Source organism: Mycena indigotica, assembly GCF_014461135.1.
Source record: "Mycena indigotica strain 171206Taipei chromosome Unknown Mind.scaff0003, whole genome shotgun sequence".
NCBI lineage: Eukaryota > Fungi > Basidiomycota > Agaricomycetes > Agaricales > Mycenaceae > Mycena > Mycena indigotica.
The window spans coordinates 5,134,090-5,158,184 of NW_023503002.1; the positions used below are offsets into that span (position 1 = coordinate 5,134,090).

General features: G+C 53.0%; 4 protein-coding genes across 4 annotated transcripts; 1 reads left to right on the forward strand and 3 right to left on the reverse strand.

Moving 5' to 3' along the window:
• Positions 1-8,938: 8,938 nt before the first annotated feature.
• On the reverse strand, positions 8,939-9,803 carry MIND_00397900 (4HBT domain-containing protein; the record flags this gene model as incomplete). The annotated part of the gene is made up of 2 exons (XM_037360807.1): positions 8,939-9,241; positions 9,393-9,803. 2 exons carry the CDS (start codon positions 9,801-9,803, stop codon positions 8,939-8,941), a joined length of 714 nt encoding a protein of 237 aa, XP_037223692.1.
• A 1,137-nt stretch (positions 9,804-10,940) lies between these two features.
• MIND_00398000 (uncharacterized protein) lies at positions 10,941-12,445 on the reverse strand (the record flags this gene model as incomplete). The annotated part of the gene is made up of 3 exons (XM_037360808.1): positions 10,941-10,953; positions 11,000-11,184; positions 11,234-12,445. The coding sequence occupies 3 exons, from the start codon at positions 12,443-12,445 to the stop codon at positions 10,941-10,943; spliced, it is 1,410 nt and encodes a 469-aa protein (XP_037223693.1).
• A 6,057-nt stretch (positions 12,446-18,502) lies between these two features.
• MIND_00398100 (uncharacterized protein) lies at positions 18,503-20,755 on the reverse strand (the record flags this gene model as incomplete). Its single annotated transcript, XM_037360809.1, has 11 exons — positions 18,503-18,750; positions 18,802-18,911; positions 18,964-18,977; positions 19,027-19,331; positions 19,382-19,538; positions 19,588-20,121; positions 20,177-20,230; positions 20,282-20,419; positions 20,469-20,552; positions 20,607-20,678; positions 20,729-20,755. The coding sequence occupies 11 exons, from the start codon at positions 20,753-20,755 to the stop codon at positions 18,503-18,505; spliced, it is 1,743 nt and encodes a 580-aa protein (XP_037223694.1).
• A 471-nt stretch (positions 20,756-21,226) lies between these two features.
• MIND_00398200 (F-box domain-containing protein) lies at positions 21,227-23,143 on the forward strand (the record flags this gene model as incomplete). Its single annotated transcript, XM_037360810.1, has 3 exons — positions 21,227-22,416; positions 22,468-23,056; positions 23,105-23,143. The coding sequence occupies exons 1-3, from the start codon at positions 21,239-21,241 to the stop codon at positions 23,141-23,143; spliced, it is 1,806 nt and encodes a 601-aa protein (XP_037223695.1). The 5' UTR covers positions 21,227-21,238.
• Between the last annotated feature and the right edge of the window lie 952 nt (positions 23,144-24,095).

Consider the following 24,095-nt stretch of genomic DNA (forward strand, 5'->3'; position numbering starts at 1 on the left):
TTCCCTTTGCGGAAACTATTTGTTTTCTGTAAAAATATTTTTTGCACAAAAATTAGTCCTTTTTGAATCAACTTTTGGGAGGCAAAATCACGGTAAACTCCGGAGTGATTTCCTGTTTGGGACAATGTGTCACATATGTCACATAGCACAACTATTACTATATAAGTTTCTATTTCCCAGAATTATTGACAATTATCCACAGCATATAGCAACTGACAACTTGCACCAGATATGACTTGTAGGCTCTCCGAGGTCTTAGTACTTGTATTTATTCATACCTCTCCTCAATGATTATTCATTTATATGGGAACCGAAAAATTCACTGTGGCTTATCAGTGTTATTCTAGCAGGTTGTCACTGACAATTCTCAGTATCCGGTGGGCTAAACAGGTGTCATCATCTCCCACAACCACGTTGAAATGGACCCCGTCAAGGTCGCAGGCGTCTCCGCTTGGCCGACTCCGGAAAACCACAAGGATGTTCAGCAGTTCCTTGGGTTTGCTAATTTCTACCGCAGGTTCATTCGGGACTTCTCAGCCCTCGCGCGTCCTCTCTTTGCGCTCACCAAGAAGGACCAGCAATGGACTTGGGGCGACGCGGAGGCCTCCGCATTCCAAGCGATCAAGGACGCGGTCACCTCGGAACCGGTCCTGGCGATTCCGGACGACGCACGGCCTTTCCGACTCGAGGCGGACAGCTCTGATTATGCGACGGGGCGGTTCTTTCACAATCCGCCCCGGACGGGAAGTGGCACCCTGTAGCATTCTATTCCAAAAGCTTAAATGATGTCCAGCGCAACTACGAAATCCACGACAAGGAGATGCTCGCGATCATCCGCGCACTCGAGGAGTATAGACACTTCCTCGAGGGCGCCGCGCACCCTGTCGAGATTTGGACTGACCATAAGAATTTGGAGTACTTCAGGAAGACGCAGCACCTCAACCGGAGACAGGCCCGGTGGTCTCTGTACCTCTCCCGGTTCGACTTCACGCTGCACCACAAGCCTGGCCGCGATATGGGTCGGCCTGACGCCCTCTCCCGGAGACCCGACCACGGAGTCGATTCCGACAACTCCGATGTCGTCCTTCTGCGGCCTGAACTCTTCCACGTCCGCGCACTCGAGGGCGTTTCCGTTCCGGTCCCGGCTCTGAACTCCTCCGCGACATCCGTGATGCCCTCTCCGGTGAGCCTGACCTGGAGGAGCCTGTCGCACTAGCGGCCCGGCAACTTCTTAAGGTTCAAGGTCAAGCTCGAGGCCCCCGCTCCTCACGTTCTGACGAGTGGGCCGTCTCCGGCGGTCTTCTCCATTTCCGAGGGAAGATCGTCGTACCAAAGGACAAGGACCTCCGGAGACGCATCATCGAGCTCTGCCATGACACCCGAGTCGCTGGACACGCAGGTCGTTTCAAGACCCTGGAGTTGGTCTCCCGGAACTACTGGTGGCCTCAGATGTCTCGCCATATCGGCCGGTATGTCGCGACCTGTGACTTGTGCTGTCGCACCAAGGCACTCCGGAGACTGCCCCACGGAGAGCTGCACCCCACGGAAACGCCCCGAACGCTGGCATACCGTCTCCGTCGACTTCATCGTAGAGCTTCCCGAAGCCCATGGGTACGACGCGATCATGGTCGTCGTTGACACCCCTCGGAAAGCGCGCCCACTTCTCGGAGTGTCATACGACGGTCGATGCAGTAGGGGCAGCCCGCCTCTACTACCGGAATGTCTGGCGGCACCATGGGACTCCGGAGAAGTACGTCTCCGACCGCGGCTCGCAGTTCATCGCGGACTTCACCCGAGAACTTTGGCGTCTAATCGGCATCAAGCCCGCCACGTCCACCGCATACCACCCGCAGACAGACGGTCAGACAGAGCGCGTCAACCAGGAGCTGGAGCAGTACTTGCGGATCTTCACCAACTACCAGCAGGACGACTGGGATGAGCTGATTCCGGCCGCGGAGTTCGCCTACAACAACCATGTTCACTCCTCCACGCAGCAGGTCCCCTTCATGACGGACACGGGACGGCTCCCGCGCATGGGCTTCGAACCCGGAGTCCGTTCCGCCATGGAGTCAGTGAACGAGTTCCGTGACCGGATCGCCACCGGCGTTGCTGAAGCCAAGGCCGCGCTCACCAAGGCCAAAGAGGAGTATAAGCGCTACTACGACCGGAGACGCACACCGTCTCCGGAGTTTAAGGTTGGCGACCGTGTTTGGCTGGATGCCTCTGACATCAGGACGACTCGCCCCTCGGAGAAGTTCTCCCATCGCCGCCTCGGACCGTTCAAGATAGTCGCGGAGATCAGCAAAGGTGCCTACAAGCTCGACCTCCCTCCGCGCTACTCGAAGCTCCACCCGGTCTTCCCCGTCGTCAAGCTCGAGCTCGCCCAGGACGACCCCCTTCGACGGACGCCCCGGCTACGACCAGCCCCCTCCGGACCTCGAGGACGGAGTCCCGGAGTGGGAAGTAGAGGAAATCTTGGACGCAAGGGTGAGGTATAAACGGCTGAATTACTTCGTCAGATGGAAAGGCTACGACGCGTCGCCACGACCAGTGGGTCCGCTTCGACCGCGTCTTCGCCCGGAGAAAATTGCGGAGTTCTATCGTAAGTACCCTGGCAAGCCACGACACATCGCCTCTGCGACCTTCGACTCGATCCCGTTCCGGTCTATGCGTCGGGACGCCGCATTCAAAGGGGGGTGATGTCAGGGGAACCTCCCTTTCGGCCCCTCGGAGACGCCTCCGATTCCGGTCCGACTCCGGTTCCGTCTCCGGTCCGGCCCTCCATCTCGCCCGCACAATCACCGATCCGTCAACGCCCTCCCGACGGTCGCCCTGGGACCTCGCCTGCGACGCCGCCCAAGCCTTCTGTGCCCGACAGCGGCAGCTACGGACAAGCAGTATATAGTCAGCTACCTAGCAGCCGGACCCTTAGAGTTTCTTCTCTTTGGATCCTCCCCTGCTAGGTCAGCTTCATTTGTATTTGCTTACCAATGTTCACGCTTTGGATCCTCCCCTGCTAGGACCTTGATCTCAGGCCTCCGGGGTTGCCCTTACAGCTGCCTCCCCTGGAGTGAACTCCCTCCACCTCCCGTTGGAGCTAGAGTCCAGTTGAAGCTCTCCCTTTCTGGGCTCGTTGACTGTGGTGCCACCTCCGACTTCATCGACACAAACTACGTCGCTCGGAATGGCATTCCAGTCCGCACCCTGGCGCAACCGATTCCGGTCTTCAACGTCGATGGCACTCCGAATGACGCTGGCTCCATCAACCAGATCGCGGACTTGGTCTTATGCTACAAAGGCCATTCCGAGCGCGTTCAACTTCGCCGTCACCCATCTTGGTAAACAAGACCTCATCCTGGGGTACTCCTGGCTGCGGAAGCATAACCCAGAGATTGATTGGGAAACCAAGGAGGTCAAGATGACACGGTGCCCTCGCGGCTGCTCCACTTGCCGTGAAGAAGAACGCGTCGAACGGACTGAGCTACGGCGACTCCGGCTGCTCCAGAAGCGACTCCGCTCCGGCCCGTTCCCCTCGGTCTGCGCCATGGACCTTTCTGGGTCTGACGACGGAGACGATTCCGTCTCCGGTGACGACTCCGGCCTGCCTGATCTGACGCCGGACTCCGACGACGACAATGACGATGGTCAGCTTGAAGATGGTGACCGCATCTTCTACACCTCGTTCCGCCCCCGGAGGAGATACGCGCTGGCAGTACTGTCTCGCAGCGCCTGGCCGAAGCCTTTGCCAGGAACTCCGCCCCCCCGCCCTCCGAGATCCTGGACTGGGCTAAGGAGTTCCAGGACGTCTTCAACAAGGAGTCTTTCGACACGCTCCCGGAACGGAGAACCTGGGACCACGCCATCGAACTCGTCCCCGACGCTAAGCCGGCCAACTGCAAGGTGTACCCCATCTCGCCCCTTGAGCAACGCGAGCTCGACGCGTTCATCGAGGAAGGGCTGTCAACGAGCCGGATTCGCCCCTCCAAGTCTCCGATGGCGTCTCCGGTCTTCTTTGTCAAAAAGAAGGATGGCGGACTCCGCTTTGTCCAGGACTATCGGCCCTCAACGCGATGACCGTCAAAAACCGGTACCCCCTTCCGCTGATCAACGACCTCATCAACCGGCTCAAAGGCGCTCGCTACTTCACCAAACTCGACGTTCGTTGGGGCTTCAACAACGTCCGGATCAAAGAAGGTGACGAGTGGAAGGCAGCTTTCCGGACTAACCGAGGCCTGTTCGAGCCCTTGGTGATGTATTTCGGCCTGACAAACTCTCCCGCGACGTTCCAAACGATGATGAATGACATTTTCCAGGATCTCATCCTCTCCGGAGACGTCATGATCCACCTGGACAACATCCTGATCGCCCATTCCGACCTCCGGAAACACCGACAGATCGTCCAGGAAGTCTTGTGCCGACTCCGAGAGCATAAGCTGTACCTCCGAGCAGAGAAGTGCGACTTCGAAAAACCGTCAATCGAATACCTCGGAGTCATCATCTCCCACAACCACGTTGAAATGGACCCCGTCAAGGTCGCAGGCGTCTCCGCTTGGCCGACTCCGGAAAACCACAAGGATGTTCAGCAGTTCCTTGGGTTTGCTAATTTCTACCGCAGGTTCATTCGGGACTTCTCAGCCCTCGCGCGTCCTCTCTTTGCGCTCACCAAGAAGGACCAGCAATGGACTTGGGGCGACGCGGAGGCCTCGGCGTTCCAAGCGATCAAGGACGCGGTCACCTCGGAACCGGCAGCTCATATAGCTGTATCTATGCAAAAGATATGGGCAGTGTCCCAGGGGGGTAATGCAAAAGATGAGGGCAACTGCCCAAGAATAAAATGAAATAATATTCTTTGACTGTTTTTGCCTGCTATATCAAGGTATCAGTGATGGGATCAATGGCATATAGGTATGTTGATCAATGTGGAACAATCTTTGATTGCCATCAGAGCTTTTGATGACTATATCTTGCCACATCAACCTTACTTAATCGATTCTTAATTTTTTGGTCCCTGGGCTTATAAGTCCCAAATATTACATTGCGACTCATCGGCCCGAAGAAATAGTGATTTCTCTTACTATATATATTTTTGTATTAGTCATATCTCTTGATTCCACTGAGAAATTCATGAAATACATCTGTCTTAACATCTTTTGCATTAGAGCCTTGGGACAGTGCCCATATCTTTTGCATAGATACAGCTATATGTACTGGAACTGGTTTTGGCGATTCCGGACGACGCACGGCCTTTCCGACTCGAGGCGGACAGCTCTGATTATGCGACGGGGGCGGTTCTTTCACAATCCGCCCCGGACGGGAAGTGGCACCCTGTAGCATTCTATTCCAAAAGCTTAAATGATGTCCAGCGCAACTACGAAATCCACGACAAGGAGATGCTCGCGATCATCCGCGCACTCGAGGAGTATAGACACTTCCTCGAGGGTGCTGCGCATCCCATCGAGATTTGGACTGACCATAAGAATTTGGAGTACTTCAGGAAGACGCAGCACCTCAACCGGAGACAGGCCCGCTGATCCCTCTACCTCTCCCGGTTCGACTTCACACTGCATCACAAGCCCGGCCGCGACATGGGCCGACCTGACGCCCTCTCTCGGAGACCCGACCACGGAATCGATTCCGACAACTCCGACGTCGTCCTCCTGCGGCCCGAACTCTTCCACGTCCGCGCACTCGAGGGTGTTTCCGTTTCCGGTCCCGGTTCCGAACTTCTTCGCGACATCCGTGATGCCCTCTCCGGTGAGCCTGACTTGGGAGGAGCCCGTCGCACTAGCGGCCCGGCAACTCCTAAAGGTCCAAGGTCAAGCTCGAGGCCCCCGCTCGTCACGCTCCGACGAGTGGGCCGTCTCCGGTGGTCTTCTTCACTTTCGTGGGAAGATTGTCGTACCCAAGGACAAGGACCTCCGGAGGCGTATCATCGAGCTCTGCCATGACACTCGAGTCGCTGGACACGCTGGTCGCTTCAAGACCTTGGAGTTGGTCTCCCGGAACTACTGGTGGCCTCAGATGTCTCGCCATATCGGCCGGTACGTCGCGACCTGCGACTTGTGCTGTCGCACCAAGGCGCTCCGGAGACTGCCCCACGGAGAGCTACACCTGACGGAAACGCCCCCGGAGTGCTGGTATACCGTCTCCGTTGACTTCATCGTCGAGCTCCCCGAGGCCCATGGGTACGACGCGATCATGGTCGTCGTGGACACCCTCGGGAAGCGAGCCCACTTCTCCGAGTGTCATACCACGGTCGACGCAGTAGGAGCAGCCCGCCTCTACTACCGGAATGTCTGGCGCCATCACGGGACTCCGGAGAAGTACGTCTCCGACCGTGGCTCACAGTTCATCGCGGACTTCACCCGAGAACTCTGGCGTCTAATTGGCATCAAGCCAGCCACGTCCACCGCGTATCATCCGCAGACGGACGGTCAGACAGAGCGCGTCAACCAGGAGTTGGAGCAATACCTGCGGATCTTCACCAACTATCAGCAGGACGACTGGGATGAGCTGATTCCAGCCGCGGAGTTCGCTTACAACAACCACGTTCACTCCTCCACGCAGCAAGTCCCCTTCATGACGGACACGGGACAGCTTCCGCGCATGGGCTTCGAACCCGGAGTCCGTTCCGCTATGGAGTCCGTGAACGAGTTCCGCAACCGGATCGCCACTGGGGTTGCTGAAGCCAAGGCCGCGCTCACCAAGGCCAAAGAGGAGTATAAGCGCTACTACGACCGGAGACGCACACCGTCTCCGGAGTTTAAGGTTGGCGACCGTGTTTGGCTGGATGCCTCTGACATCAGGACGACTCGCCCCTCGGAGAAGTTCTCCCACCGCCGCCTCGGACCGTTCAAGATAGTCGTGGAGATCAGCAAAGGGGCCTACAAGCTCGACCTCCCTCCGCGTTACTCGAAGCTCCACCCGGTCTTCCCCGTCGTCAAGCTTGAGCTCGCCCAAGACGACCCCTTCGACGGACGCCCCGGCTACGACCAGCCCCCTCCGGACCTCGAGGACGGAGTCCCGGAGTGGGAAGTAGAGGAAATCTTGGACGCAAGGGTGAGGTATAAATGGCTGAATTACTTCGTCAGATGGAAAGGCTACGATGCGTCGCATGACCAGTGGGTCCGCTTCGACCGCGTCTTCGCCCCAGAGAAAATCGCAGAGTTCTACCGTAAGTACCCTGGCAAACCACGGCACATCGCCTCCGCAACCTTCGACTCGATTCCGTTCCGGTCTATGCGTCGGGACGCCGCATTCAAAGGGGGGGGGTGATGTCAGGGGAACCTCCCTTTCGGCCCCTCGGACACGTCTCCGATTCCGGTCCGATTCCGGTCCGATTCCGGTTCCGTCTCCAGTCCGGCCCTCCATCTCGCCCGCGCAATCACCGATCCGTCAATGCCCCCCCAACGGTCGCCTGGGGACCTTGCCTGCGACGCCGCCCAAGCCTTCTGTGCCCGACAGCGGCAGCTACGGACAAGCAGTATATAGTCAGCTTCCTAGCAAGCGGACCCTTAGAGTTTCTTCTCTTTGGATCCTCCCCTGGATATTATATTATATTCATATCATAGTTGCATACTTAGAAGAATATTATATTTGTAGTATATTATATGCATGGTTCCTCTGAGATATTCAATATAATATGAATATATTCAAATATAATTTAGTGATATCGAATGTGAATTTCAAGAAGTTATCATCATCTGCCAAACTTGCCTTTAGGCCATTTCTTAGTAATGATACTAATTGATACTGTTTTTGTTGGGCAGACATCCTGATCTCCTCAGAAACTGACACATACTATGTGGGTCATGTCCTCAGTGGCTCCCCACCCTCTGTATTATATGCTTGAGGCAAAAGAATGTTGTAGTATTTTTGTTTAATCTTATGGGCTGGTGACCTTGCTTGATGACTGAGGCTTGAGCTGGCTTAACTCTGGCTCTCAGTTAAGATGCCCTGTGTTTAAGTCTTGCTAGTTGCAGTATTTTCCTCAGACTCTACAGCCATGTAGTTCTGATGATACAACTTCGTCTGTGACTGGAAATGTCATAAGTGACTAATGACCCGTGGGTAAATCTATACCTGTATCCCCAGGTACAGGTATGCATAAAAGCCTCAGATACCCAGGGGGTTTACCTGTGCAGTTGCCTAGAAGCCAATTTGGGACCTTTCAATATTTATTCAAAGATATTTATTTATGGCCAGCACTACTGGTAAATTACAGTCCGTTGCAGTGGTGGCCTTAGGGTTTTAGACTCTTCACAGATAGGATATAACTTTCATATAAGTTTGTTTTTCCAACATGAGCACCCAAGAATTAAGTCATTAGCCACTGGATCTGAGAATAATATGCTAATGAGTGTTGATCCACAACTGGCTGGACACCACAACCGTTGAACCAGTAAATACTCTGTTCACATAGCCCTAATCAACTTTCAAATCAGTCTATTAACTACTGAATACTGTGTTCATATCACAACACTGACAATCATAGAAATAAATTTCCTTCTTTTGGGATATTAGGTGCTAAATAAGTGGACCTAAATTAGGGCCCTAACCCTAAATAGGCCCTGAACCATCCAAAAGGTTGATTTAGGGCCCCTAAGGCCATCACTGCGGGCCCCAGTTGTGGGGTTGATTAGGTGTATTTGCCTCAAAATGGTTATTTGCTATTTTTAGTTGTTTTCATCTTGATTCTTTGGCCTCCGTGCCCTCGACTTTTCTGAATTTATTCAGCTATTTCCATCCATTTTGGAGTACATTTTTGGAAGCAGTTAAAGTTACTTGGCTCATTTGGTCATCCGCAGAAGGGCGATCAAAAAAGGAGGGGAAACAGTGACGTTGCGTACAGACAAGGAATTCACAACAAGCTATCCACAACAAGTACCGTTACAGTACAACAGATTATCCGCAAGAAAAAAAAACACATCACAAACACCTACTTCACCTTCCCTTCGCCTTCGGCCAACAACACGGGCTCCTTTGGCGGCTCACCCATATGCTGGCGGACGACGCTTGCGCTCAGCAGCTTGGCGTACTTGGGCTGCACGAACAGCGCGTCGGCCTCCACGAGCACAGTCCCGTCCAGCGTCTCGACCGTGCCCTTCACCGCCGCCTTGCGTCCGGTCTGGGAGACGAGCGACGTGCGGATGACGACGAACTGGTCCGCGCGCGTTGGGGCACGGTAGCGCAGCCCGAGGTGCGCCGTGACGCCAATCTGGGCGGGCAGGTTGATGATAGCCTGTCAAAAGAAGTGAGATTGGCGAGAACATGTGGCGCGATGGATGGACGAGAAGCTCGGGGATCGCCCGGAAGCAAATTGGCTCCGCCCGGGCGACATCGGCAATGAGCGAGCAAAACGTGGAGTGGGCAACTGAAGAAGGAAGACGCACGTTTCGTCCCAGCGATTCATCCAACAATGTCGCAAGCATTCCGCCATGCACGATGCCGTCGTGCCCACACAGTCCGCGGCCAAGATGGACGAATATCAGGGCCTCGCTCTCGTCCTTCTTCACGCGCGCGAGCGGGAGCAGTGCGAGGCGCCCCGGGCCGGCGAGTGCGCCGCTCGTGAGCTTGTTCGCACGGATCTCCGGTGGGATGGCCGCGTGTGGGCGGGTTTCGTACCATTCCGCAGCATCTTCACGGGCCCGATGTGCAGTCAAGAACGGTAACGACTGGAGTTCGTCTTCTAGGGCGGCGGTATAAGCGATGGAGGCCGGTGAGGCGGGGTCGGGCGGTGGTGGTGCTGGGCGGGGGGAGGATAAGGGATACAGGGGTGGGGGGAAAGAGCGCTCCGAGGGCATAGGCAGACAGAGAAACGCCCGTGGCGAGAGACAACGTCGTCAGGGTGCTCAGCGAGCGTCTTTTCGCGGGGTCGGGTGTTGGCGCTGAGTATTCCCGCCGACCTACGTGGCGAACGGTGAGGGTGGCGGTGCGCGCTGCCATGCGGGCGAGGGTCATGAGCATCGTGGGGGTCGTGAAGCAAGAGCAGAGGCCCCACGCCAGACGCCCACAGATGCCTCGCTTAGCCGGCGAGATGAGATGCGCAGAGAAGAAGCGATGTCACGCGGTCACAGACTCACGTCATTACGTCGGCTGAATGGGTACCCGCCGCCGGCGTCTGGTCCCCATACGGCAGGTCCGGTCCGCACAGACGCACCCGCCGTCCGTTGCAAGGAAACGGGGGAACGTGGTTGGAACGTGCCGCGAGAAAAGCACAATTGTTTACGCCTAATTCTACTACCGAATTCAAGTTCTCGATAAGGGACTAAGTACTACTTATCTTTGACTTATCTTGTTACTTGCTTGTCACTCGTGAATATGTCTATAGAAAACCTTTGCGGATCGCGGATTATGAGCTGTCTGTGCAGTGCGGCTTTGTCCAAGCCAGACCGAAGAACGGAGTTTGAACTGAGATCCGCTGAAGGCCGGGGCACCGAAACCAAGGGGGGTTCAAGATCCGAATCACGAATATAGGGTCGGAAAGTTTTTTTCCGACCCTCTGGGGACCCCCCCCCCTCCCCCCTCCTGCCATATAGGGTAATATGTTCCCACGATTAGCATCATGTGACCACTGATGCGATCAAAAATTGGTATAAAAAATTTAATCTTTGTGAAACTTTTTTTTTTCAAAAAAATTTATGTATCTGTATCTGTATCTGTGTAGGTATCTATATACCTGGAACCCTCAAATGCATATGGCAGGCAATATCACTGTTCAATATGTTCACCTCTCATCAATTACCTGATGATGGGCCTGTGATAGGGTGTACTATCCAGGCTCATGGGCCTGAAAGTATATAGATATAAGTATGGGGGTTATGAACTATAGAAATGAGAGTGTATACACTATATTTTCAGTGTGTTTATACCCATATAAGGCCCAAATCTTTTATATACAAAAAGTTTTTTTTACCCCCCAGGGACCCCCCCCCTCCCCCCTACCCCATGTGCCTGATAAGGATCTTGAACCCCCCTTGACCGAAACGACAGCTGTGACTGTGTAAACGGCGGTGGGAGACGGGAACTTGGAGTCGGCTCAAGCTCGGAGGCGGACGCCGATTCGATGAGTGATTGGTCGGTTGTGCCAGCCACCAGTGCGGCAGAGATACTCCGATATTCAAAAGTTAGCGTTGTAAGACCAGTCGGAAGGATGGAGGGGAACGTCATAAGAAAATCTCGCATCTGGCAATGACATCAGGCGAAGCATTGGGAATATAAACTCAGACACCACCTCGAGCCACTGCGTAGCTTCCATGCTCTCTCCAGTAAACGTCATTGACACGAGGAATTCCAGATTGTCGAGGGCAGGAAAGAACGTCAAGACTGCGGCCCATCCGGGGCCAGAGCCGTCGCGTATATGGACGGCAAGCGTTGTGATCGAGCGGGGCACCGGGCCCTCGACATAGTGCAGCGCCCACAGCATTGCATGCATCTCGCACTCGTCGATGCGGAGGGTCACTATGCTAGTGCCGGATATAGCGTCTGTCAGGCTTCCGCAACCAGTTTGCACCGCGCGCAGGGCTCGGAAGCCTCTCGCATGTATATTTAAGTGCCACCCTGATGGTGTGATCATCGCAAGAACGGTCTGGGGCGTTAATTCGGGCCCGCTGGCCACTCCGGTCGCAGTGAGTGCTGTAACACTTGGAAAGACATGGCGCAGAACGGCCCAGCTAGGGCGGGAAAGCTGCCAGGGCAAGTCCAGCACAAGGGTCTTGACACGCGGCAGCACCGCTGGAATGGTGGAGGGCCACTGCTCCGGCTGTGTTCCCAGGACCCACGTCACCTGCTTCAATGTGTCTGGGTTGAGGAGGGATAGCCACAGCCAGAAGTCTCGCCCATTTGCAGGACTCGATATCGTCAGTGTAGACACACAAATGCGGATAGGGCTGCGGAGCACCATAGGGAATATGAAAGGATCAAAGGGGAGAGGAAGCGTTGGGAAGCAGCACCGTATGAGATTTAGTGTGAGTGGCCCCTCAAGACGGGTGAGCTGAAGCAGTGCTGGGGCGGTGAATAGCAGACGCTCCGCAATCAGGCTGCGAAGGTGGACGAAGTTGCCCAGTAAATCAAAGAGCCGATCACGCAGAACGTGCGCCATGCGTCCTGCGCAGAATGGAGTTTCGTGCAAGCGACACTCCATCATCATTGTCCAGTCCAACTTCTCCAGCGTCGTGTCTTCGTGGTCTCCGATGATGTGCAGCACATGGACGAATTGACAAATATCGGGGGAGGCGTAAAACCGAAGCTTTTCGATGAAGTATTTGGCGTTGGCAATTGTGGGGAGTCCAAATTTCCTCGTGCAGGTGCGAGATAGCGCAGAAGGCCGCAGATGAAGCCTGCGGTAGAGGAACGGTCGCACCAATAAGTGAAACCGTGCGATGGACCCTAGGTCAATGCGCGGCACACCCTTGAGGATCTCGCAGTACAGCTCATTGGGGAACATGGTGGTCCAGGAGCAAGAGACAATCGACAGCCACCACGAGGCGTCACGTCTGTGATGGCGCACGTGTACTCCGCCAATCGGCGGCGGGCGGCAAGCATTCCTGTCACACCACACGCCACTTGGGATTTGAGAGCCATTGATTCAGAATGTTGAAGGCAGAAAATTCAAGGTTCTGTTCTTTAGTCCCATAACTGAACTGAACAATATTATTGCAGGAAAAAAAAATTGAACCGGTGATCATGAGGGCAGTGCACCAGTTGTACCTAGAGCTGTCCACAATTATATTATGCTAGAATATATTTTGAATATATTCAAATAAATATGATTATATTATGCCCTCTGCATATTCAGATATTCAATGGGTCTGTATCAGTGATTATGAATATGAATATATTATGAATATAATATATTATACCCTGGCCATAATTGATTATATTCGAATATACCAGCAAGCCCTTCAGCCAGAAGTACTAGCTCAGCTCGTACTTCTGGCTTCTAGCTCTGTAGTAAGCTACTAGCAGCAGTGGCAACATTTTCAAATCCAGTCTTTGCAATATCAATGGCTCTTGTCAGACAGGACAACATCCGCATCCAGCCCTGACAGAAGGCTGCAGTTGACCTTTACATTGTTGTCCCGGACTTTGATGACACTCTTGGCTGCTGAAGGTATCATGATTAACCTAAACCAGAGGACTGACTCAGGTTGATGCTATCAGGTCACATGACTGTGTGCATTATCTTCCAAACATGGCAATGCCATGTCACAGTCACGGTCAGTGGGTCCCCTGGCAGGCCTTGAACAAAAAGTCCAACCTATGTTCTTTTTTTTTTTTTTTCTGGCACCCATCTTAATCAATTTGGCAGTCACATGCAACAGCGACAAACACCAAATTCACCTGGTAAATGAACCATTTTCGGCTAGAAAATTACGGTGCGGCCTTAGCCCGTAATATGTCAAAAATTTTCGGCGGTCACACTTGGAGGCCTTGGATGCTGAAAATTTCAATTTGGCGCTGATGTCACACACATTTTGGGCGCCGAATTGATTAAAATGGTACAGGATTCAACCCCTCCTTAGTTATATAGTATACTCTAGCAAGGAAAATATGTTATAAATATGAATAAATTATGAAAATTTTGTATTCATAATTATAATTGAGCAGCACTAGTTGTACCTTATCTATGGTGTCCTACATGATCACTGGTAGGGTTGTTATATAATATGGAACCGCGAGCGCGGGAATGCTTGCTTCCGAATCCAAGTAGCATAGAATAGTTGCAAATGTTAATAAATTGTTGTATCTACGACTGAAGTCATCTAAACAATACTGCAGATTTCTTCCGCCCAGATTCTGTACACGCAAATGATCGAACTGCTCAACAAACATGATCTCAGTCAATGATTTCACTCTCGACAGACCCACAAAAGTCAAGCCCACTGCAAACTCTCGTATTCCGAGGCCTAACCTGATTTTGGGCAGTGTGAGACCTTGAGATTTGTGTACAGTGACTGCCCAAGAACTTCACGCATGGTATCCTTGGTCATGTACAGGCATGCAGTGTCGTTGAATTCGGCTTGTTGTTGTGGCGTAAGGGATGATCGGGAGCGTGTTTGGAGGAGTTTCCACTCTTCAACACTCAAATTCCCTCTAGATGCATTGTGGAGCAGGAGATGGAAGCATTGCTGCTCCATGGATTCTCCGTTTTGTTGATGTACAACATGAAGTCGGAATGAGCAGGTAAACAACTGGTATAGGTAGCTGCCTTTGCGAGCCATCAATGCCTTGTCTGAATCATCTATCGCCGGTGGGCAATAGAGTGCCGTGTCCTTCACTGGTGGAAGTTGCGCAGAGTTGCCTACCAAACTTAGATGGAAACCTCCGAAAGCTTCATCAGCATGCTCAGGGAGAATTTGGCGAAGGCGGGAGTCAATTTGTTTAAGTACACGAAGTTTAAGTATAGACTTCTTGTCGATGATGATGAAATGAACACCTTGCCATTGCTCTTGAAGTGTTGCCAAGTGTGAGCCAGTCAAGGGAAGGAAGGCGGAATTGACGGGCAGGTCCAGAGCAGAGTGGATGGTGCGGCCGTGAATGTTGAAGGCGGCTACTCCTGATGATGCCAGTACTTGAATGGGGTTGGGCTTGTTGTTTGAAGTTGCCATCCGTCTCAACTCTTGACAGATGGCATGAATGAGGTATGTCTTACCGCACCCAGCTGTCCCATCGATATTGAGTAAACATGGAAAAAGAATTTCGCTGTTAAGAATCCGAGAGTATTTCGTGGTATAGAGGTCAAAGATTTCCCATTGCTCATCTGCCAATGTGTCGATATTGATTGGTTGAGGTGTATGATTTGGAACGGCACCCGCTTCTCGACACTGTTCATCAAGATACTTGGTCATTTTATCGATGAGCAGTATGCACACTCCAAGCTGCGTCTACAGGACGAGTCCCAAGGTTGTCAACGCCAAAATGCGGGATTTCCACATTGGGATGATTGCGTGCGAAGATCTGCCAGTCCTCCTCAGTCATCGCTTCAATGTCCGGATTCACCTCTTCATCGTCGTCATCATCTTCTGGTTCTGTGCTCTCATCCTTCCAACAGCAAAGAGTGTCCTTTGGGTGGACCTCATGGCCTGTTCTACATGCCACATACAGCTCCGGCCAAGATTTTTCTTCACCTTCTCCCATTTGAAGCTCCGCCAGCACACGAAAAGGATGGTATAGCATCACCTTCGTTTGACAATACTCAGAGTACAGGGCATTCTCGGGGTCTGGTCAGAATCTTGGGAATGTGCGAACAACAACGTCTGTGTGTCGTCGCCGTGCATGCCACTCATTTTGACGCCAGGTGTACTTGCGAAAGACTTTGTGGATCAAAAGTTCTTCCAAGGCTGGCAATCACTGCATGTACCTAAAGACTGTCAACGCTGAGGATGTTGCTAGACAAGACATAGTACCTTTGCAGCCAAGAATCGCCAGTTACGGACATCTTCTTCTTCGAGCATCCGTAGGCCGCCCTCCTTGTCAAGGTATAACGTCTGAAACGTCACTGAAGTGCGAACCAGTGGGACTCCCAGCAAAAGATGAGCCATCTCCTGTGCCGAATATATACGTTCTCCGAGCATCTTATTTAGTAGCTTCTAGCATGCTGACTGGGCAGTACCAGACTCTCCCATTTGCTTCACAATGCTATCGAGCATCTCAGGAAATCCCGGAGCTTGTCGCTCCGCCTTCGTGGCGTATTTGGCAATATAGCTGTTAACAAGAGGTCAGTCTAGCTGCATTGGCATGACTGCCAGGGTTCTTCTTACCCATCGATCCTTGATTTAGGTGGTTTCACTCCTGTCTCCCTCTCAAGATGCTCTGCGTTTGACTCTGCCATTTGTTCTATCTTTTTTCTCACAGTTTCCGGCCGCAGCCCCGCAATGAAGTTGAGGGAAACCACTGGTAGCATAACTCGCAATGGTCTCCTGGTGATATTGGAGGAATCCTGAAGCGTAAAGTCTCAGTTCCTTGTCGATGAGCCTCCTCTTCAGCAACTTCCATCGAGCAAACTCAACACATCCCTCTCTGGAAGTCCCATCACAATGCTGTTACAGGAACAACTTGCAAATAGCGAATACAAGGTCTATTGTGGACGAGGGTGGGTTGATTGAGGAGTAGAGGAGGCGGAGGCGGAGGCGGAACGATACGGGACTGGAGTGGCATGGTGGTATTCACGAAGGACAGAAGGGATATGTGTATTTTGTGGCATTGGCACAATTGCACGTGACTGCGGTGGCAAGACGTGTTGTGAGGGGTGTCTTTAACCGTCTTCAATTATATAGGTACCACGATAAAACTTGACATGGATGAAGATCTACAGAGAAATACTATGTGTTCCAATTTCTGTGCAGATACACGCAGTAATGAAGGAGAACGAGATGATTCTTTTTTTTTTTTGTTCCTCATGCGCAGAATGTGGCTATGCAGTGTATTTCTCTCTCCATTTGGCCCCTCACGTGTTAGACAGGATTATGAGCGAAAGACACTATTAACACGTCAAAGTATCAAGCTACCAACATGAAAATATCTAACCATTAACTTCTATGTGATTTCAACACATTTGGATCCTGTTCTGTGCCCTCAAATGGAGAATATTGTGAGGTGTAAGGTTTGTCACTGACAGCTGTATTATATATCAGATAAAGTTGTAATCCTCCTAAAATTGCTTCTGAGACAGCTTTGTAGATATCAATATCTACATTTCTGTCAATCTCAGAGTGGAACTTTCTTAATAAACACCCCTTCGTCTTGGATGTAATTGCAGTAGAAGTTTGGGAGAGAATAAACTGAATAATCACTTTATCTGAAATATGCCAGCGACCCTTCAATTCCAGATTCATTAATGCAGGGTATATTATATTCTGATCAGAGGCCTTCAAAGTCAGATATGACAGGACATCTGGATAATCTGGATCTAGATCCTGTTCCTCATCACTATAAGCATCTAGAGCAGCCATTGGTTGATCATTAATCTGTAAATGAGTAAGCTGATAAAGTCCGCTTAGAACCTCCAGAAGGCCTTTAGAGTTGAACCAGAATCGTGAGATTTCCATCTTTTGCACATAGTTAAATTGCTTTGCAAGAGCTGTTGTGACAAGAGGATTGGATATTAACTAAAGGGTAGATAGGAAGGGGAAATCCAGGAGAGCTTCTGTTGCTAAGAAATCATCATTCCAATTAGCAGCCAAAAACTTGAAGGTATGGAGGTTTGGCAGGACAAGTCTTTGTGATGCTTTGCAGAGTTGTCCTTGACCAAGAGTAACTGAAAGCTGTTCTAGCAAGGTATAGGCATAGAGAAATGGGAAAGGAAATCCCACAATTGATGCAGCTGTGGGAAGGCCCATGTTTATATCCACTATAGTAAGCCCATGCCAATAGATAGATCGAGGGACTGTAGTGAATGGTCCCTGATATGAGAGCCACTTTAGATTGTTGGTACCTAGGAATTTCCATGGACTTATGTCAAGATTCTGATTTGTGGAGCCTTGAAGTTTGATTCCAGTTAGATTTGGGACACTCTGTGGGCTAAGAGAAGACTTGGAAAGCAACTTCATTTCATCAGCAGAGAGCTGAGGTAATTCAATTGTGTGCCAACGGTGAGCCACTGAGATCAACATCTCCAGATGAGAAGTAGAAAGTTCCATGTAGTGGGTTTGAAGCCTGGTAGCTGAAGATTTATGCACAGTAATATCAAGAGGAGTCTCAGCACCTCTCCCCAGCCATGCCTTGAACATTGTGAATGCTTCTTGGTTGTCCAACTTGAGTTGTGGTGCCTTACTCAAGGTGTTGTAGAGTTTTGGAACCACCAGGTGAATAGATGACCACAGCCGAGGTGTTGGCATAACTATCTCTCTCCAGTATCTGCATACTCCAGCAAGCAGCAGTGGACCTTCTTGGGCATCTATCACAGTGTTCCTGTGTTCAGGGAGGGTTTTTATGAAGATGATGCGCAGAACATCTTCCGGAATCTGGCGAACTGGTGACAGCAGTGCTTGATGGGCATCAATGAAGCGGCCCATCGAGTCCCGCTCTGCTATCGCACGATCAAGAATAGTCTGCAGCTGTTTCACCTCATCATTGAGGGATGCTAGTGTTATGTGATAAGCCTTGAGGAAGGTCCGAATGTGATCGCATTGAGCACCCGAGGGAGCAATATTGGTGCGGAGGATATCGGAGAAGGGAGATGTGAGCATGCTGAGATTGCAGGTGAAAGAGAGATGTTAAGAAGCAGCCCAGGCTTGCTGTTACTTATACTGAGTGGACTTCGCCGCCCGACTCCGCCCGAAGATTCAATCATGCCCAAGAAGCAGTGAGATCCGGAGGGAGGAAATTAGATCAACATGCTACGAGGGATGTGTATCCATGCGTCTAAAAGTAGCTGCTAGCAAGAAGGGTGACTGAGACATATTTCACCCTGCATTACAATTTACTCAGTCAACCACATTATTACTCCAACAAATAAGAACATCATTGTCTAAGACATTAGCCCCAAGGAAGCCTAAGTGATCTAACCTTCCGCCTCCATTGCCACTGCCACCGACGCCGAAATCTTCACCCGCTTTGCCTCGGGCCGCGCATCCGTTCCCGCAAGAGACAGCTCCTCTAGCCCCTCCTCCGCCCCTCTCTTCCCACGCATGCTCGCGCGCAGCCCCGGCGGCGGCGCGCGCAAATCGAGCTGCGGCACGCCGGGCCCCATCCACATCCCCGGCCGTGCGTCGATGGATATGGCGTGATTGTGGTAGGCGACCACTGCGTCTGCCCGCCGTCAGCCGTGGGTTGACTATAATGGGAAGGACAGGGGCTCACCGGTGTACTTATGCTTCTCCGCGTCCGCCGCGGGGACACAACTCTGGCTAGACTTGACCTGGCAGACGATGCAGCGCTGTGCCTGCCACAGTTCGCCCCCCGCGCGAGGCCTGCACGGCGGACAGATCGATGAACAGACACGGGATGCCCATCCCCACGCACTTCTTGCACGGCGCCTTGGAGAAGCCGGTTATCAGCACATCCCGGTTCAGGTAGACAGCTCACCTCTGGTACCCGCACACTCCCATACGACAAACACCGATTCTTCGGGCCGTTTATCGCCCCCCACGGGTTGTCCCCGCGGTCGCTCCTTGCCTGCGCTTTGGCCAGAACGCGCATGTTCCCGTCCGCGTAGACCTCCGACCAGCTGTCAAATCCCTCCGGCGGCGGCGGAATCGGCTGCTTCGCCGCTCTCTCCGCCCGCTCCTCGAGCACTTTGTCAAAGTCGAGTTCCGGCTCCTTTGGGCCCATCCACACGCCTGGACGGTGCCCCGTTTTAATCGCATAGTTGTGATACTTCGCGACGGCGTCTGATGTGGGTGAGAAGCAGAGTCAAAAGTAAATAAGGATTCGTGCGTACCCGCATACGCGTGCTTCGGCGCATTTGGCAGCCCTAGGCAACTTGTGCTCGACGCCATCGCTTGGCACAGGACACATCGCAGCGTAACACCGCCGCGTACCTCTTTGCTGATACGGAGACACGGTATGTCATGGAACACACAGTGGTTGCATGGGTTCTTCGAAAGTGAGTGCTGTGTGATCGCAATGAAAAGCAAAAACACTCACCGGCACGACTGTTACAGACCCATATGAGAACGCCGACGAAGATGACGTCCCGCCCGGGTTGTCGCCGCGATCGAGCCGTGCCTCCGCCTTGGCAAGCTCGAGCATGCTGCCCGTGCTGTAAACCTCCGTCCACGACGAGAACCCGGTTGGCGGCGAGGGCATAAGCGACGAGCGTGCGGCAGAGCTCGCGGCCTTCGGTGGGAGAGTGCGTGGAGAGTGGAATGTAGAAGGCGTAGTGACCTTGAAGGCTGAGGGCTTCTTTGGGGAGACAGTTTTGGGGGACATCGAGTGGGCGAGTTTCGGCGCGGGGTCCTTGGTGGTGACTTTGAAGGCGGGCTCCTTGGCAGAGACTTTGAAGGCGGGCTCCTTAGCAGAGACTTTGGGTGTGGGGTTTTTCGGGGGCGCTTTGGGGGGAAGAGATTTGGCGGTGAGAATTTTAGGGGTGGGGGCTTTGCTTGTCGCAAGGGATTTGGAAGTGGATTTCTTCGTTGCAGCTGAGGTTTTTGGAGGCGGGCGAGCAGTGGGTGCAGACCGCTGTGCCAAAGTCAGATTAGCTAGGCGGGTCACGGAGAAAATTGCTGCCACGTACAGTAATCTTTGCCGCTGTCTTCCTCCCTTCCTTCGCTGGCACCTCCTCGCGCACCTGCACAGCAACAGTCAGCCGCAGCGAGGAAGCAAAGCCACGGCCACACACCTGAGGCCCAGTCTCCACATGCATCTTCTCACGTTCACCGACCAGCACCGTTTCCCATTCCTTCAGTTCCTCGATCCGCGCCACCACGTCTGCGCCGGAAAACGGCTCCATCAAGCGTATCTGCACGTCAAAGTGTTTCTAGCAGAGCCTCTGTCAGCCCGAGCACACCGCCTACAGGACCACGCACCTGGGTCATGTCCGCCTGCTCCTCCATCTGGTTCTGTATTCCCGCGACGAGCACGAGTGGGTCCACGCTAAACGAGTCCAGGGTCTGTCAACGTCCGTCAGCGCCTCAAGTCGGCGAGTCATAGCCATGGCCACGCACATATCGAATCGCCTTGGTGTCTGCCTCGACCGCGTCGAGCTCCAGTCGTAGACGCGCAAGCGCCAGTATGACCTGGCAAAAGCGTGAGCACTCGAGCCCTTCATAACAGCGGGGGGACCCACCGCGGCGTCGTCCATGTCGCCGTCCATGTACGCTGGCAGCGTTGGCGTCGGGTGACGGGAAGAGGAAAGAAGCGGGGGGTGGCAGTGCCGTCACGACCGTGACATATCACATGATTGCTTTTGATGGCGCGGCACCTTAAGCTTTCGTGGGCTCCTCGTCTTCTGCACTGCTCATGACGAACCTGTTGGACTTTCAATCAAGAGAAAAGAAGAACAAAGAACAAAAAGTTGACCGAAAGAAAATTCGAAAAAGTGCCGATATATATTATAATATATAATATATTTGTATATCTATAGAACACTTGATTGAAATGGGATCGTAAACGCCTAGGACTGCAAGCGGCTGCAGCGTACGTAGTGTCGACATGGCTTTATGCAATGTTGCCAATCACATTAGGGCGCTGTTCTCTACTTGTTCTCTCTAATCAATCGATATCGGATCTACAATCCGTATCAGCCGAATCAGCGATCACCGCTGTCACGTCACACCGCTTCTTACCTCTTCCCCCCATGCTTGACGCGCTCCCGCCCGAGCTGCTCGCGGTGGTACTGGCGCACCTTCCCCCACGCACACTTCTGGCATGTCAACTCGTCGCACGACTATGGGATGGTGTGGTTCGGGGAACTCCTGAGCTGGTATACAGATTGGAGCTGTGGCGGGACGGACTGCTAGCTGGGACTGGCGGAGGGCGGACACCGGCAGCTTTGTTGGCGGAGCTGCTGCATCGCAGAAAGGCTTGGCGGGAGCTCACATGGAAGGAGAGACACGTGGTATGCATGGAGAGCCCAGAGCAATGCCGCGCTTATGAGCTGGGAGGGGGCGTGTTTTGCCTCCAGGAGACGACTGGCCGTTTCCAAGTCCTACGGCTGGGCAAAAATGATGCCGCTCTGGAGACAACCGAGCTGGGCATACCCATGACAGGATTCGAGGACTTCGCATTCGATGTTGGCCAGAACCTCCTCGCCGTTTTGGACGTGCCTCCAACTACCGACGTTGGTTCTGTCGTTTTCCGCTCGCTTCTGGATCCAACCACTCCCCATGCGGATGCTCGCCTTGGCAAGATTTCCTTTCCATGCCAACGCTCCGACGCGCTGTTTATGTCAATGCAAGTGCTCGACGATCTCGTTACCATATATCTCCACTCCGGCGCGCGCCTGCTCCTATTCGAATGGCGCACCGGTGAGTTCGCAGAGCTCAATTTCGGCAGCAGCCCGGTATACCGCCCGCTTGATGGTCTAGATTGCCATATGCTTGGCCCACGTTTGATGCTGGTGGCTTGTCGCAGGGGCCGCGACGGAGACGAGGAGACATGGAGTGGATGTCTCCAAGTACACTCCATCGACGAATTCCAGCCCTTAGTGGTGAAGCACGTTGCAACCCTCCATCTCCCGTTACTCTCCACCGGCAAATGTCAACTGTCCTCTGCAGCGATCCTTGTTGGCCCATATATCGCGCAGCCTGCTCCAGGCGCGGCGTTCTACCGTGCAAACGATCGTAGAATCGTCACGGTGGTGCTGCGGTACTCGCCGGGCGAGTGGGTGCGCCTTGTCATGCATATTCGCACTATTCACAGGCTGGTGGACGCGTGGAAGACAGACGGCCAAGTCCAGGAACTTGATTGGGACGACTGGGGTCCGCGTGAGACGAGAATGATCAAGGCTGGGAGCATGCAAAATTGGTGGCCACGGTGAGTCGGCTCTTTCGTCACATCTTAGCTTGTTTGTTTAATATATCACAGGCATATAAACGGTGAATGCATTGCGCTTCCAACACCGGCAGGTCGCGCGATGCGTCTTCTGGACTTCAACATCCCTGTGCATCACAACAATACCGTGACGCTCCCCGCAGTCAACGACGACCACGAAATCCCTGATCCTGGGAAGCTCCTGGACGTCATATCCGTGACGGAGCTCCCCGTCGTCGATCCGCCCACCTTCACCGCTGAAGCCCTACACACAGGCCCCAGTTGGTGCCAGGTTGGTATCCTGGTTACTGTACCCGGGGAGCAGGGCGGATACGATGAATCGGACTCGCAGTCAGCCGAGGACGAAAGTGACAGTGAGTTGTTTACTAGTGACGACGACCCGCTGCCACGGTCCTATCCCGCGCCGCCATCCTCCCCTAAGCCCCGAGACATCGTCACGGGCCTCTTCAGACAAGCGGTACACACGGAACTGCCGTATCGCGAAGTCGTCAGGACTCTCCGGCGGCGTTCGAATGGCGAACGTGATGACGCAATCGGTACTAACAGTGAGGATGAAGACGGGGAATCGCACTATGGATTGTTCATGCTGGACGAGCAGTGGGTGCTTGCGGCGGATGTGCAGGTGAGTAACACACTTAGACGGATGTTGTAACTCTAACGGGGCTAGCAGAACTCACATCCAGAGGTCGTTGCTCTGAGGATGGGGTGACAGCGGTTAAATAAACGATCTAGTTGACACGTGCGAAGCTCCAAACTTGCTCCGGGCGGCCGGTGTACGTCTCAAATGTAATCTAAGTCCAAGATGAGATCCTGGTTCACAATCTTCAAGTTCGAAATGAGCGAACATACCGGCGCAGCGCTACCATCTTGCGAGGCCCAAGCCGTGAGCGCATATCCTTGGCTGGCAAGACGAAGGCTGTAGTTTCCGAGTTTAGGCAGATGGAACATATCCGAATGAGGAGGACGCACGCGCCGGCTGTGGCATTGACACACTCCAGTTGAAACGCGCTTGAATAGGTTCCTGCGCTGGGCTGGGCGAACTGCGCGGACGCGTTGGTCGAGGCCCCGGGGTAGGTGAGGTAGACAGTGTCCTTTGCAGATGACGCGGGCTGAATGAAGATGTAGGAGTTGGCGGAGACGGGGATGGGTTGCCACTTCAATGTCATCAGGCTTAGGCCTGAAAGAGGGGACAGAAATCCGCACCTCCTCGTTGATGAGAGCAGGAGACAGCGTCTGTGTGTTAACCGTGTTGATTCCGGGAACCCGGTTGAGAATGAGACCTTGGAAGTTGACCAAGTAGAGGAGTGCAGCGGTGTAGCAGATTGGGGCCATTGTCGTTGATCCTCGTATAATTATTTTTTGAAGGTGAGAGCCCGGATATTTAAGCATTTTCAAATTGTTCGCAGATTGATGACCAGAGGAAGCGCGAGGGACGCAGTGTTCACTTTGAAGTTTGTGAACCTGAGTCTGGCAGCCGCTGTATTCGGGCCACATGGAAGCGTCACATCGTATGACAAGTTTGACCTAAGTAAAGCCCGGGCGGGCCGGGCCAGCTGGAGATTGGAATCACTTTGTACGAGCAGCGAATGCATTCAATACTAGGACGCAAGATGTCGCGTACGGATTCCATCCTCAAGACGTAGATTGTGCCATCCGTCATG